Here is a 16,222-nt window from a genome sequence, read left to right as displayed (position 1 = left end):
TCCAGAGGCTTCTGGAATGGTGGAACAAATAAACGGAACTATCAAAACAAGACTAGCGAAATTGTGTGATGCATCTGGCATGACCTGGGTAAAGGCCCTGCCTCTGGTTCTGATGGGACTCCGAAGTATTCCAGACCGGAAGACAGGCCTGAGCCCCCATGAAATCCTGATGGGAAGAGTAATGAGACAAACGTGGGTACCAGGAAGCAAACTGTTGAGTATTACTGATGATTTGGTGCTTGAATACTGCAAGAGATTAGGTGACCAAGTGCGTTATATCTCTCGCCAGATCGGAGAAGACGCCGTCGCCAATCCAACGACTCCTCTCCACAAACTGGTTCCAGGGGACTGGGTCAAAATCAAGAAGCATACTCGGTCGAGCTGCCTGGAACCAAGGTGGGGACAGAAGCGCCAAGTAATCCTGGTAACGACCACAGCAGTGAAGTGTGCAGGTGTTCCCCATTGGATCCACCCCAGCCACACCCAGAAGGTACTACCCGACAAGGAGCCTGGAGAAGAAGGCCGTCCAGCAGAGGGGCCTGCAGAAGCAAGACCAGAAGTAACTGACGACGTACAGCCCAGTACCAGTCAAGCTGAGGGGTCCGCAGACGTTGGTCCAAGGGTAGTTGATGACGAGCTACCAAGAGTCCAGCCTGCTGAGGGGTTCCCAGAAGTTGGTCCAGAAGTAGCTGATGACGAGCTGCCGAGCATATGGCCAGATGAGTGGATACCCTTGATTGACCTCACCGAAGACCCCATCAGAACAAGAGAGCGAATTTGGGAAGGTAGAGAGTGGAATAGAGAGGAAAAGCAAGGCACAGGCGAAGAACCTCATACTATTGAGATTCACGTCAAAACTGAGGAAGGAGAAGGTCAGACAGGGACTGAGCAAATAATTGATACACCTCCACTGACTCCTGATGTCGAAAAAGGACAGACTAGACATAGTGTAATAGTTCGAGCAGAAGAAAATCAAGGGATCGAAGTGCTCGAACAGGATCAGATAGGATTAGAAGAACGTGTTCAGGACACAGAAACAGAGACATTTGAAAAGCAAACACAAAATTCTCCTGAACAAGGCCAGATTAGTAACCAGGCAGAAGAAATAGATGCAAGCCCTGGAACTAGTGAGATAGGAAGGGAAGAAGAAGAAGCAGAATTGCCACAAACTAATGAAAATAAAAGGGCAAGAGAAGAAAACAAAGTCCCAGTGCCAACTAAAAGACTTAAGAAAAGAAAGCACATTGAGCCTGGATTCATAAAGAAATTGAGACTGAGGATAAAAACGGTAGAAGAAAAACGTGCAGAAGAAAGGAGAAGTTCTCGCATAGCAGAGCAACCAGAAGACACTTCCAAAAGAAGGAGCGATCGAATAAAAAGACAAAACAAAAAGTACAAGTCTCCTGAATGGACGCTCGTGTTGGAAGAATTTGAAGATCTTGATATAACTGACGAAAGCGACGGAGAACCAGTCGCCGAGTACTCTGCCGAAGAAGAAGACGAGCCACCGTGAAATTGCACAAAGTAAGCTACTCGTGTAAAGACACAAAGAGGGGTCGAGAAACTTCTTCTGAGCCAAAATGTCTGATTCAAACGTGAATGGTAGACCTAGTCGCAGTTGTTGCAAAACATGCTGCAAGGTATGTGTATGTAGTATAATTATAGTGATATTAGTTTGGATAGGACTAACAGTGTTCATTCCTTTTGCGGTGAGCAAAAACACTAATGTTGACCCTACTGAGATTGTGAATACTGACAATAAGGAGCTGACAACACAGAGTGTAGCAAGACATGAGAGAGCACTCAAACAAACAAAACGAGACCTAGAAGCATCAGATGAGGGAGGACTACATTATCATGGAGTTAAGAATAAGACACATTTAAATGTTTTCGCAAACTTGTTAATACACTACGTAGAGACTATGGAAATTGAGGATTGCTATGTCTGCATGAAGCTACCTACCTCTGTAGCTGAAGGCGTGACATACCAACACCTGCCCCTGACATACGGAATATCCTGTAGCATTTTAGCAAGCTTATTTTACAAAAGAGGACCGTTACAGTACTATTACTCTAACAATGACGTGATCTTTTCTGAACTTCCTATACGTGGGAACCTGAATCCTGTACATACTAAAAGTGACGTTACTCGCTACATGGGCGAATACTTTCTGACTATAGGTAATATCGACATAGGTGACGCAAACAGAGATAACTTGACCTGTTCTTTGCGTGAGCAGGAAAAGATGTTCCTGAACATGGCAGAGAAGAGGAGAATAAAAATACAAAGAAAGGCAGATGACGAAAGACAGAAAACGCCAAAATGGGCTGAGAACATGGAAGGCACCTCAAATGGTGGGGCGGGACCTGCTCTGTTGCTGGATTTTGAAAGGAAGGGAAAGCTATGTCTTCACCGCGAGAAGACTAGCTATTATAATAACATTTTCATTGGTTCCAGTGAATGTGAACATAATTACAAGGTAATTGGAGGATGGGGTTTCAAAAATGGGTCAGAGCCTGTGTTTCCTGGAATCTATTATATATGTGGAGACAAGGCTTATTTCAAATTGCCGGATCACTGGTATGGAAGCTGCTACTTTGGCATTGTCTTCCCGAAAATATACCACGTGAATGAAGTTGCTGGAAGCAGTGAAAATACTAATGGCTTAGTGCGTAGTAAAAGAGAAAGCGTAGGCGAAATAATGGGTAGTATTTTTAGTGCACTGATACCTGGAGTGGGAGTGGTTCTGAACACTCACAGAATTTGCAACTTGTCCACAATAGTGGATGTGTTGTCTACGGACACAGCTCATGGATTTCTGCTGGTCAATACCGAAATGGTTGCGATCAGATCAATGGTTTTGCAGAACAGACTTGCTCTTGACACCTTATTAGCAAAAGAGGGCGGAGTCTGCCGGATGTTGAAGGCGCAACATTGTTGCACTTATATTCCGGACAAAAGTGTGCAGCTCAAAAGATATGTGAAAAACATTACTAATTTGGAAAAGGAACTCAAACCACTCGAGGTTGACAGTGCCTGGAAGAGACTGGTAGATGGTCTCTCAAATGTAGGTCATTGGCTTGCTAGCTTAGGTAAAAGCTTATTGTTCAAGGTACTGATGCCAATTGGAATTATAGGTCTTATCCTATTTTTCATATTTGTCTGTTGCAAATGCCGTAAGCACACCAGAAAGCATCAAGTGAATGCCAGAGGAGTGAAACGAAGTGTGGATGAGCTTGAATTAGAGGAAATGAATAATCAGATATACAAAAAGGTGAAAAATTCTCACCCTACCAAAAATGAGAAAGAGAAGCTGAATCGCTTGTTGGAAGAGATAGAGTTGTATAAGGTGTGAGAAGTTGGCATCTGGTTCCATTATTTTTGTGATGATAGTAAATATCATCAAAGAGGGGATTGATAGAGCAAGCTTCGCATCGCGACTTGCTCGAATCATGAACCTCGCCCGTGTGTAATCAATTAATAAATTTTGTACGTCTTACTAATCTTTTATTTTTATATTCGAACGAAGTAGAGGAAGCTTGCGTATGTGTATTTCTAATACAACTAATCCGTGTTCCTAAACATGGCCGCCGATTGGAAAATTGCTTCTGCGCATGCGTCAGTCACACTCACGTGACCTGACGTAGTTATAAGTTTGGTGGGAAAGGGTGCGCATGCGTAATACACAGCTTTCGTGAATAACGTGGTGATGCTCTTGTGAGTGTGTATATGTTGCTAACATTTAAACTGCATAGTATATTTTTATACTGATAAGTTTAAAGTACAAAACCAATGATGTGTTTTTGATACCGTCACTTCTATGTTTTAATTTGTTTTTGCTTACTTTTCATGTATCCTCGACTCGGAGGGGTGCTGGGCTGGGGAGTCCATCTTGGAGGGTATTTCTGCGCAGAATCGCTAGAAGCTGCCATGGCATTGAACTCAGGCCAAAGAAGGTTGATGCCAGAGCCACCCTGGGAAAGGGCACCTTCACCCAGCAGAAGCATCATGATTATGTTCTATTGTATCGAAATGTATTCTTTTCATTGTATTCTGTGCGACTTTCTCATGGGAACCCCAATCTCGCTAGGCGGTACCCAGAGATGCAAAGTAGGCCTCCAAATAGTCTATTCTGATTGGTGTGTTACCCAAACCCTACCTTAGGACCAATCCAAATTGAGGGATTCTGACACTTTGCAACATTGGGGGGTGGTACACCGTCCCAAAACAGTATATCTACCCTGGGTTCACCTAGGGAAATTGTCCGACTTGTCTGGTTTAGCTGACCTGTCACTGACCCAACGCACTCAATAGGTGACTGAAGATACAGAGTACTGCGGAGCACTCTGTCCGAAATTGACCATAGACTAAGGTTTTACTAAACCTTAAAGTGCTGGCGGAGCACTTTGCTGGGAGTTCGCTGACCCAATCGGGGTCGTGATCGATAGCTGCAGAGAGGGTGGAGCGCAGGCGTTGCTTCCGAACTGCGGGTGCCGGTCCGGTCCTGAGGGTCCTGTCCTGAGGGTCCTGTCCTGATCCTAATCTGGTCTTCCTGTCCTGTCCTGGGTGTCCATTCTGCACCTGCTGTCCATTGAGGGGTATCCTTCCTTGAGGGGTTCCTGTCCTTAACTGACCCGTGGCCAGGGTTTGGTTTTCACACCAGTCTAGGTAAATATCACTCTGAAAACTCTGAATCTTGCACCTTTCTGAATTTCTGTCTTTTGCTTCAATAAAGACATACCTTTGCATATGTAAATTTTCCATGCTTTGCCGCAACCATTGAATCATAAAGTCATTTGCATTTGTTTCGTAACGTGTTCCTATGTTACCCTACCTGTTAGAAATTATATTTTGCATTGCAGTTTGTCATTTCCTGATATGGTCTAGAACCTCCTTACTTAAACTGTCTAAAGAACTTTTGCCTTAAAGCATAGCGTGTCTCTCTTCATAGACTCTCCTATAGATATAAATGTCCCGAACTCCTGTCTCATTTTTCTCTGAGATAATTCTAGAATACTAGTCCTAATCGAAGCCTATCCCATCTTTAGTGATTCATCTTAAAACGTTCTAATTCCTGATCCTTCATTTTAAGTGTGTCCTGGTTCCATTAGTTTATAAATGGTTGCACTGACTTATTTGCTATTCAGCTATGTACTTTCTGTTATTCGGATTATCGATTGCTTAATTACTGTGAATTTGATGATTTCTGAATTTTACTAAATTAGATAAAGACTTTAAAACTTCCAGTTGTCCGTGGTCATTTTACAAAGCTTATTGAATGTTATTTGTTGGGTTTGTATTTTGCTGCCTTTCCTTTTACAGCTAGCTCCCTGATCCATTGTGGTCATAGGTACCCGCGTCGGTGGATGGTAAGTCGGGTACGCTGAAGAATAACGAAAGGAACTCACAAATATTTGATAGTAGACCGTGAGGTCATCCGATCAATGTATATGGTGATTTGAAATATATGGGGCCGAAGCCGGAAGTGGCAAAATTATTGGTCGGGTGACCCGCGCGCTCTACCACTATCTTGGCCTTGGTCTCGTCATCATTAGAGCCCTATATATGAAAACATATACATTGGTGCCTTGTTTCTGCTTGGAAAGCTTTTAGGATCATGGGGTGCTAGGACATCCGCTTAGTGCCAGATTTGGTGTTTCACAGTTTACTCTCTCTTTTGTTAATAAACACTTGAAGACTTCCATTGGAGTATGAGCAGATTTTCTGTAACAGTAGGTGATAATGTTTTGTGATGAGCGATTGGAGGGGCCTGGGGAATAGAACAAGCAGTCTGGGTAGTGTAAAAAGCAAAACAAGATTTAAAAGACACAACTCAATGCAGGTGCTTTTCTAAACTAGTTTAATCAAATTAAAGAAAAGTCCCTGAGGTTGTAGGGATAGGTGAGGTGCAAGTACATCTTGTGTAGGGCGATGGCAGCTGAAACAACAACAACATGCTCTGCTCAGCGTTCTTCTTTGCGGCAGAACAGTCTCCTACAACAATCTCGCAGATCGATGCACATACCTGGAATAAGATCTGAAGTTCATGCAGGCTGCTTTTCAGGTGCTGGGAGCTCTTCCGGGCCAGGTTTGTCTCTTCATAACATATAGGTCGTGGTGTCCGTGGCAAACAGATGCTCATCTTCCAGAGAGAGGTGAAAATGTGGCAAAAAAAAGAGATATCTCTACATCCTGTGAAAAAAGGGGGGAAAGGAAGCCACTCAAATCAGTGCTCAAATAGCTAGGATTTTCTAGACCTGATATTTCTGCTAGTTGTCAGCTACCACACAGCTCTTGTGCCATGCATTTATTAAACTGTTTCAAACAATAAATACCAACACGTATGCTATTGCTGCATAAATGGTGAAATGCTGGTTATGGGAAAATGAAGAAAGACCACAGAGGCAGTGCTGGAACGAAGGTTTGATAGGAAGGCAGTTTATGCAGTATTCATGTTGGATATGTTTAACATGTGTTTCTTTATGGTGTACTTGTGTTTACATTAGATGAGAAGAGACTGGAGTGCAATTGGATTGTGGAGTCAAAGTTACTGAGCTGAGTTAATAGAGGAGATACTTGCACTCATAACTAGCTGACAAGGAAAGCTGAACTCGAAGTCGAGGCCTCTTTGTTTCTGAAAGTATCATAGGTACCCTTCTGACTCTGTCAGAAGAGGACGGCTTTGCATCATGCTTGTCAGTGCGTAGACGCTTAGTTGAGGGGAGTGCAAAAATTCCGCTCTGCCGGTGGAGTTCACAGAGTTTTGCCCACTCCACGCTACACGAGGATTGCGGAGTTCCAGCAAAACTCCACCAAAGGCCACGTGGCGGCGTTTATTCTTGAGCGCGGCTCGCCTACCTTAAGTTGGCGAGTGCGAGCGAAGATTTGCATCCCGTAGCGCAGTTTTTAGGGTCCTAGAACGACTCCCAGGGAGATTTTCCCAAGTGGGCGTTTGCAGCAGGTCGAGACCATCTGCGTTGAGGAAGCTGCTACTTGAGTAGAAAATCTACTTGAGCGGAAGAAAGAACTTGCATGCCACATGACCTTTGCGCTGATTTTACAGCACGGAACAAAGTCCCTGCGCCAAACAATCAGCGCGAGCAGCGCGACATGCCGAACTCCGCCCGCTTGCGGAACTCTACGGAATCTCATGGAGTTGCTATGTAACTCCACGGAATTCCGCAGAGTAAAACTCCGCGAGCACCGCCCACCCCTTATGAGAAGCCCCATGAGGTCTAGAGATGTTGACTTTATTATTGTCAGACACTGTTTGGCCGGTGGGGAGGGCACAGGGCATAACTGGGCTACTGTGGTAGTTCAAGTAGTTTGCAACCGGTGTCCTGGCGCCAGTCCTACTATGGCTTTGCAAATTGGGCAAAGTTCAATGCTTTCCTCACTTCGCCATCCTAGTAGGGAAGCCCCCAGGGTCCGGAGTCAGTCACCCTGGCCGCTGCGCCACACCTCTTCCCTTGGGCAAAGATATGGGTATAGGCTAGGCACAGGTGCAGATCCCTAATGAATATTCCCAAGACTGGCTAGTAGGTCAGTTTAATTTTATTTTGACCCAACAAGTCTTTGTTGGCAAAGGTTACCATTAGCAGCAACAATGTTCCTTTGCTTGCATGTAGGCAGTCTCTGTGCTCGTGCAGGTGCAGCACTGTGCAGATCCAGTACTGTGCTCGTGCAGATCCAGTACTGTGCTCGTGCAGGTACAGCACTGTGCAGACCCAGTACTGTGCTCGTGCAGATCCAGTACTGTGCTCGTGCAGGTACAATGCTGTGCTTGCTGCTCAGTAAAACTTGTGAGTCCTGAGATTTGGTACCAGGGTGGGAGACCACGGACAGCAGTCGAGCCCTGCTCAGGATTACTGTCCACCTGTGCTGTGCGGCTCTTGGCTGGTGGGAGAGAGAGGGGGGGGGGGGGGCAGACAGACAGACAGGCGGCGGGACGCTCCCTCCCTGGCCTCACGTCCACCCCCGCCTGTGCCTGGAGTGCCTGGCCTCGCCTCCTGGACACGTGCCTCCTCCCTGTCCTGGCAGCGCTGCCCGCCATCCCCAGCCGCTAAGGAGTTCCCTCTGTCCTATTTCCAGAAGCAGGTGTGCGCAGATTACTCCGAGGACACAATGTGGATCGGAATTCCCCTAATTAGCTAGGCAAATGATGCCAGGCCGACGCACGTCAGCCCCGGGGCGCCGGGTGATGCTGGCATTGTGTAACCGGGAGGTGTCATCCCGGGCCGGCAGCAGGTAATAGTCTATTGTGGCGGCCTCCTACGCAGGGCCAGCCTGCCTTTAATCGTACCCCTGGGTGAAGGAAATCCGCAGCCTTCGGCCCCCGTGTGACACGGGGAATCAGCCAGCAGGGACCGTGTGTGCGCAGCGCGCGGGGACCGTGTGTGCGCAGCGCGCGGGGACCGTGTGTGCGCAGCGAGCAGGGACCGTGTGTGCGCAGCGCGCGGGGACCGTGTGTGCGCAGCGCGCGGGGACCGTGTGTGCGCAGATCAGCGAGCAGAGGCCGTGTGTGCGCAGCGCGCAGAGACCGTGTGTGCGCAGCCAGCACGGAGTGGATGAGTGCACAGCTGTCCCCACAGGTGCAGAAAGTGCACTGGTGTGTGCTTGTTTGCGGCGGACAACCGTGCAGCCGTCTCTTAGGCCACCATGCAATATTTGCTGAATTCGCCTTTGTCGATTCCTTGGTTTTCAGGCAGCTGCCCCACGCGTGCTGGCACAGGTGGGTGCCAAGCGTGTGCCACCTTTCTGCACATGGGATGCCCCCTACCATCCTAAGGTTGGCCGCCCTCCCTCTAGAACTGGGCGCGATGTGCCGTGGACGTGGGGCAGAACTCGTAAACGTGCAGTATTTGTAGACAGTAATTTCTGTGGGTCTGACATTCCGTGCATCGCCTTAATACTCCTTCCTGCATCGTTAGCTTTGGTTATTCCTCCTTCTTGTACAGCTCAGTACATTATTTGCTTTTGCAACCAACCTCGTGAGTTGCAAGTTACTTTGGCGCTATAGAGGCGCTGTAAATATAATAAGATAACTACGTTTTAATCCCGCATGCAAAGCGCTGCTGGTTGAACAGCGGGACTGGGGGGTGTCCCATGGGGCTCGAGCTCATCTGGGGGAAAGCCATTCATCCCTGGGCCTCTGTGTCTGGGGTCCTCTCAGGGGACCGCCGCTGAGCCTGTGAGCCCCGTGGAGAAAGAGCGCGAAGAGGTAGAAAGGACACAGGAAAGAAAGACCCACCGCAGCAAGAACAAGCTTCAAGCATTCGCAATGCGAGAGGTGTCTGAAGTCTGAGAGTTTGAGCTACTGGCATTGTAAAAGACAATGCCTTTTATTTATGTGTTCAAAGCGCCCGAATAATAAAAGGCATTATCATTTACAATACCACAAGCTCAAAGTCTCTCAAATGCTAGACCCCTTGCTTTGGAAATCATTATTGTTTTCAACCCCTTGCTGCGCTTTCACGAGCTGCGCGGAAAGAAGGACCGCGGCCGCTGTAGAGTGGGGCTGCGATCCGTGACAGCGGCCATCAATGGAGATACCGCTGAACCACCACTGGTCAGAGCTTACACTAGAGAGCATGACGTATTCTTGAGAGTCTTGGGTCACTCGTGACGTCAGCGCCGAGACCCACGCGGGAGTGCGCGCTCTGCACATATACACGTCTCAGGACTTCCCTGTGGCCGTCACACGGGTACATACTGCCTCTGATATGTCCATCCCAAGAGCAAAATATTTAAGGAGCATCTCACCGATCTCTGTTTTCATCACACACAAAAATATATTCATTCAATTATACCAATGAGCATAAAATACAAATTAACACTAACACATCTATGTAAAGCCTTCCTGTTAAATTATTCATATTCTTAAAACCACACAATTTACAAATAATGAAGCCTCGCTCTGCGATGCCAGTAACCATAACTTGCTAGGCAAACCCAAGGTTTTGTTGACCTCATGCTTGGAACTGCGGTCTGCCTCAGGACCCCGTGCGCTGGCATCTGTGTGACATGCCAGTCTCACCCAGTCACCAGCTCCCACCTACCAAGCTTTGGCGAAGCTGCCAAGGAGCCATCATCCTTCGGGTTGAGAAACAGTATCGACTTGGAAAGTAGGGGTTCAATGTCAGGAGGTGTGAGCCTGGCTATCTGTGCTGTAGGAATGAACACGGTGCAACGGGAAGTTGAATTCCCCTAGAACCCCTTTATGTGCGTGGGTAGAACCCCCACACATTTCAGAAGAGGAATGTAATAACCTAAGGATTCCTAACCTGCCTGATTGGACCTTTTATGATAACACTCCAGAGACACGAGAGTTGGCTAAACCCTTGTTTTACACCCTGGCACGTGTGCCCAGGACTGCTGCTGGTCATGGAGACATTGGTTGTGCCGCTCTTTCTTTTTGCCATGGCTACTGCCGCTTCAGGTGTGCGTGTGTGTGTGTGCGTGTGTGTGAGCTGCGCCCCAGGACAGCCACAGTCTGAACCCACAAGGGTCCTGTAGAAAAACGTCATCTTAAAACTTTTAAACTGTTTCCATGTCGGCATAACTTGTTCTTAAATAGACGAATAGAACCCGCCGTGTTATTTCTACTTCCAAAGCAGGGATGGCACGTTTACAAGAAGCCGCAGTTTTATTCCCATGAGAAATAGAACGCAGACGATTTGTAATGTCAGGGTGATCGAGTGGTAAATCGCTGCAAACGCCTGGCAGTTGTGTGGGCACCAGCCAGAGCCCGCTGTCTGTGGGGTTGGGGGGAGCAAACGCCTGGCATGTGTGTGGGCACCAGCCAGAGTGTGCTGGGCCCACCCTGAATGCACAGAGGCAGTAAACTTCGAGACGTCTTCGCCAACCCCACAAGCAGTGGGCTCGGGCTGGTGCCAGGCGTTTGCCTCCCCAACCCATCAGACAGCGGGCTCTGACGAAGGCGTCTCGAAGGTTCCTGCCTCAGTGGATGCAGGGAGCGACCAGCACACTGGCATCAGCATCACCCTGAAGTGTCTGTCACCCGTGACCACACAATTCACAACGCAGCGTCCACCTTCGCTTCGCAGGTCCCTTTCCCATCCTTAGCAGTAAAAAGATGTACAGAGGCTGACGCCCAGGTGCCCCGGGGCCCGTCCTAACCCCAGGTGCCCCCCTCAGACAGACTGGCACCTGCCGTCCGCCGGACTGCAGCCTTTCACCCGTCCCCACCACAACCCTGGCACCTGCACCCAGGTGCGCCAGGAAGCCTTCCCGCTGGCTCCCTCTTCCAGAGGTTCTCCAGCTCGGAAACAACCAGCGCCGCTTGAAAGCGCCTACAGTGGTGACTTACAAGCACTGGCATTCAATCAACCATTGAGTCAAATGTGCGTCAAGTTCTGTATTACATGGAATATGTGACCGCACAGGCAGGAATGTGTTAGTTACAGCACAGCCTGGGGTATATTACCGCACAGCCACATACAGGCACGCATTACCTCACCCCACGCACTGAATTACAGCACCTTAAAGCCGTCGGTTAACACACACTCGTTGCTATCAGCCACACTTGGAGGAGCGCGCAGCACTGATTACACAGAATATGTGACCGTACAGCCAGGAATGCGTTACAGCACAGCCTGGGTATATCACCGCTCAGGTGCAGAGACACCACCTCACCCCACGCACTGTATTACAGCACACACTGTGCTGTCGGCCGCTTCAGAGTTTGTTTTGTACTCTGTAGCCATCGACAGAAGGACGGACCGGCCCTCCCTGGGGACCTGCGGTCCTGCTGCCTCCTCTTCCTTCGACCCGGCCGGAGCCCCGCTGCTTCCCATTGGTCGCCTCTGATGATGTGCCTGCCTGCTGCTGTCCAGGCGCTGCTGGCGTGGGGGCGCCGGGGCCCTGCCACTGAAGCCCACACACGGAAGGACTTACCCAGTCTCATTCTCCTGCACGTGGCGAGCCTCTCTCGGGTCCAACGGGGGTCCTGCTCGTGCCTCTCGCTCCTGCTCACTCTGCTTTTTTTCCACCGCTCAAGTTGTTCTCCTTTTCCTTATCTAGCTCCGTCCCTCTAGTTTCCCACCGCGGCCCTTTTGTCTTAGTAACTGTACTTGGTGCACTCACTTTCTCCTTTGTCCTCTCTGTGTGGCCCTCTTGTATTCCCTGCTCACTCACTCCTGTCTACACTCTTCTGTTTTGGCACCTTTGGCTTTACTGCTGTCGTCGCTCTCTGTGCACCCTGATGTAACTGAGCTGTACCCCTTTCCTCTGCAGGGACCCCCCTCTCCTCACCCTGCTCTCCAGCCTCCTTGTTCTCTGATGTTTCAGTTCTCCGCTCCTACTTTGAAATCTGCTTATGCCCAGGCCCTTGTGGTGGAAAGTTCATCCGTGTGTTCCTCTGCACCCTGATATTACAGATCTCCCTCCACTCCTTCCTTGGCACTGTCCCTGCTCTGCACCCTGATATTACAGATCTCCCTCCACTCCTTTCTTGGCACTGTCCCTGCTCTGCACCCTGATATCACAGCTCAGCTCCTCTCCTGCCTGACGTACCTCACCCCTTTAAATACCATTCTGCCTCTCTGACACCCACAGACGTGTGAAGAAAGAGTTCAAAGAATTTCATAACAAGGAAAATCTCTGCTCCTGCACCTGTCACAAGGAACTAACCACCCGGCACTGCCCCTGCGGTGCATTCTGTCAGCGCTGGAGACGAGCTGTGTCCCTGCAGGGCACCAAGAGCGGATGCACCGAGCAGCAATCAGGGAATTCCTGCACTGCATTTCAGGTGTCCTGAACTGACGCAGAGGTCAGGCCGAGGAGCAGGGGGAAGTGCAGCTCCAGTGCACTTTATTTTGGTGTACAGGTTCTGTTGGATGCCAGGCTGCACCCAAGGAAGTGGAGAGGGTTGGAACCACATAGACTTATTACTTCAGTCTTTACTTCAGTAAGGGAAGTAAGCCTCCCTTACTGAGCCTACTTAGAGAACCCTATACTGCACTCATTGGAATAGTGAAGGGGCTACTCATTGGAGGGACTCTGGTCCCCTCTAGACTTGGATGGTGAGATGAGCTGTGCACTGACCCCAGGAGGAAGACAATCCTACACTACCCCAAACAGTTAGATTGTGAACTCTTCACCCCTCTAAAACTCTGCACACAAGATCTGGAGCGCCAAGCTGACCCTCAGCTGTAACGCCAACCCTGCACCCCGGCTCGGGGCTGAGTGCACACCCTGCATTTAGGGAATTGTGTTTAAACTGTACCTCCTAGGGTTTGGAGTGCACACTTGACCCTCAGGGACTGGAGTGCCAACCCCATACTTGGGGTTGGAGTGCACATCAAATGCTGTAATGTGAACTGCGCCCTCCAGGGAGTAGAGAGAGGGCCCGATTTATAGCTTTGCGGATGCATCCAGACCATTGAAAAAAAGAGAAATTCCTGAAAAGCTGCTGATGGAGGTGTTTCAGCCAAAACTCCGCCTTGCGTTACAACTTTACTTTCCGTCGTCGTAACCATGGCATTTAAACCTCCACACCTGACCTATATATAAGTAATTACTGAACATAATAAAACGTCGAGTGCATTTGTAGAAAGCTGTAGTATTGTGTAGTGATTCTGGTTAAACTTCATGCAATATTCTTTCACAGCCCAAAGATGGGACTTGGATTCACAATAATAAATCCTTAGCTCAGTCCTGGTAGGGTGGCAAAGAACAGTCGGGCTTTATTGGAGTAATGTGTTAAGCATTTTAGAGCGCCCATATGGACGATAAGTAAGTGATTTGGCTCAAAAGAAATCTTACACCAATTTATGAAAATAAAGCAGATTTTTATATAAAGTTAGACACCAAAACAAAGTAAATTGCATAAGTATAAGCAGAGTTCTGGATTTTAGAAACAAATTTTAATCAGTGCAAAACAGTACTGCTAAACTTTATTATTGCGGTCAATGGGAAAAAGCACTAGTGACAATCGGTCATTTGCAGGTCAAGTTGCGTGGAACCCAAGAAGGGTTAAGGTGATGCCGGTCCCAGGACCAAGCCATGACAGTCACTTCAATTTTACCTGGCTCGAAAAGCCCAGGTGCAGAGTTGTCCTGTCTGTCCTTGGTGCTAAAACGGGAGCCGCAGCGGAGCTGGTTTGTCGTTTACACAGTACTGGTGAGGAAACGGTTGCAAAAGGTCAGGAACAAAGCCACTTCTGAGGTCTGATATAAGTTTTTGGGTGTTCCCTCGAGGTGAAGTGTCAAGTAAAGGTGGGAGTTGCCTGACTGGCCACCAACAAGCTTTAGCAGCGGTAAGGTTAGCAGAAAGTTATTTCGATTTCTGGAGAAAGCGGTAGCAGTCTGAAACTTGCTGGAGCTCAGAACTACGTTTCCCACAATGCACTGGACCATCTACTTTTGAGCGATCCTTCAGAGATGGCCAGCAAGTCTTTGGCTCCGCTACGTTGTTTTTACCTGCAGTGTGCAGGGGACTAGTGCCACTAATCTAGGAGAGTCTAGACTTGTCTTAGTCTCTCAAAGGGGTCCCTCTGTCTTGGGGGGAGGCGGGGGAAGGAGGGTTGTCTTTGGTCCGGCACGAGTTCCAGTTGTGCAGCTCCAAGAAGGTTGCTTGACACAGGTTCAGAATATCACACCTTTGGCTTGTCCAACTCTTGTTGTTGGAGACTCGGATCTCTTCTGTGTCCTTTGGTGCAAGTCAGATCAGAACTGGAGTTCTGATGTCAGGGGTAGCCCTTACATTCCAGATTTAGGGGCATTAGGCATGTCGGTACAAGTGGCCTTTGGGCTATTAGCCCAAACAGCTAATCTGCCTGAGGTGACCACATCCGGGGCGTGTGTCACCTTTTCTATCCAAAACCCTCTATTCTGTCACAGTTAAAAATTGCATAAGCCTTCCTTCGTTATACAGACCAGGTAGCCCACCTAAGAGGTGTGACTAGCCTTCTGGTGGTGTACACCTCCTTAATACTTTCCTACCTGCCCTGGTGCAAATGTGGCAGGGGGCCAGGGGACAGGTGGAAGGCTGTTGCTCCTTTGGGAGGCAGCTTGGTTGCATATCACAGGATGTGAAGGCGTTGAAGTATTTTTAAATTCACCTATTTCCAAGTTGTTTTCCCACATACATTTTGATTATAATTTCTGTGTACAACTCCCACAGTATGATGGAAGCAAACACCAAATAAGCATTGTATATTTCCTAAATACATTACTGATAAAACACTAACTTATAAAGTAGTTTTATTAAAACTTCTGACACAGACACTTAAATATGTATAGTAGTTTTTTATGAACAATGTCATATGTCTCTCCTGATGTGAACATATCATACATGAACATATGTTCCATTTAAGTCTAACTGAAATTCTCTAAAATACATATCCCTTCTAACCTCTTTCTTTACCCTAGCATACCTTTATTTAATTATTTTCTTATCTTTATAGTTGTTTGTATATCTGATATGATATTTAAACGTATCTAAAAGTAGATGCACATACTTATAATTGTGACTCAGACTGATAATGGTGTGTAGAACTTAAATCTAAAATAAAATGAAATAATCCATGTGGTGACAATGTAAATTGAATTTATCTACCTAGATTTCGCTCATAAATAAATATCAATGTCATTGTTATAAATATAAAACGAAAGCCAAATAAAAACAGTCTTTATAATTTAACAGCACAAAATAATCTTGTCTCACTCCTTGTACAAAATATACCTCCTTCTAAAGCGACTTCTTTCACCTCAATTAACTGGGTAGGGGGTGGGTCCTTTTTTGAGGGGTTGTAAGTAGGAGTGGATGTAAGGAGAGATTGTGTGAAGTGGGTTATTTTGAGGTACAGGGATGGGTGTGATGATTTGTGATGGCTGTATGTGCTGGTGTGAGGGTGTGTGTGTGTGGTGGTTTTTGATGCTTCTTTTGGTGTGGTTGTGGTTTTGGGTTGGTGTTTGGGTGGGGTGTGGATTTATGGGAAGGTGTTGTTTGGGGTGTCTGCATGGGGGAAGGTGTGTGGGCAAGTGTGGTTTTTGGGGGGTATTTGGGTGAGGGTGTGGGTTTTGGTGTGGGTGTGAGTTTGGATGAGGGAGTGATTTCTGCTGGATGCTTGCTAGAAGGTGAGCGTATTGTTGTAGGTGGGTGTTGGGGTGGGTATCTGTGTATTGTTGGTGTCCGTGGTGAATGTTGTGTTAGTAGTGATTTCTGATGGGTGTGTGTGTGAGTCTGTTTCTGTTTTGG

The 16,222-nt window shown here is 47.7% G+C and overlaps 1 protein-coding gene across 1 annotated transcript in view; it reads right to left on the bottom strand.

Moving 5' to 3' along the window:
• The window catches only part of LOC144815102 (uncharacterized), a 44,162-nt gene extending 31,656 nt beyond the window's left edge, over window positions 1-12,506 (bottom strand). The window contains exons 1-2 of the mRNA XM_078674164.1: window positions 11,918-12,506; window positions 6,027-6,193 (exon numbers count right to left, since the gene is read on the bottom strand). Of these exons, the coding sequence (XP_078530290.1) occupies window positions 6,027-6,193; window positions 11,918-11,927 (177 nt within the window). The 5' untranslated portion in view covers window positions 11,928-12,506. The remainder of the gene's footprint in view (window positions 1-6,026; window positions 6,194-11,917) is intronic.
• Window positions 12,507-16,222: the final 3,716 nt, after the last annotated feature.

The sequence above is a fragment of the Lissotriton helveticus genome, chromosome 1_1, assembly GCF_964261635.1.
Source record: "Lissotriton helveticus chromosome 1_1, aLisHel1.1, whole genome shotgun sequence".
NCBI lineage: Eukaryota > Metazoa > Chordata > Amphibia > Caudata > Salamandridae > Lissotriton > Lissotriton helveticus.
Note: the sequence above shows the minus strand (reverse complement) of the source record. Positions and strands in the feature narration are given on the sequence as shown.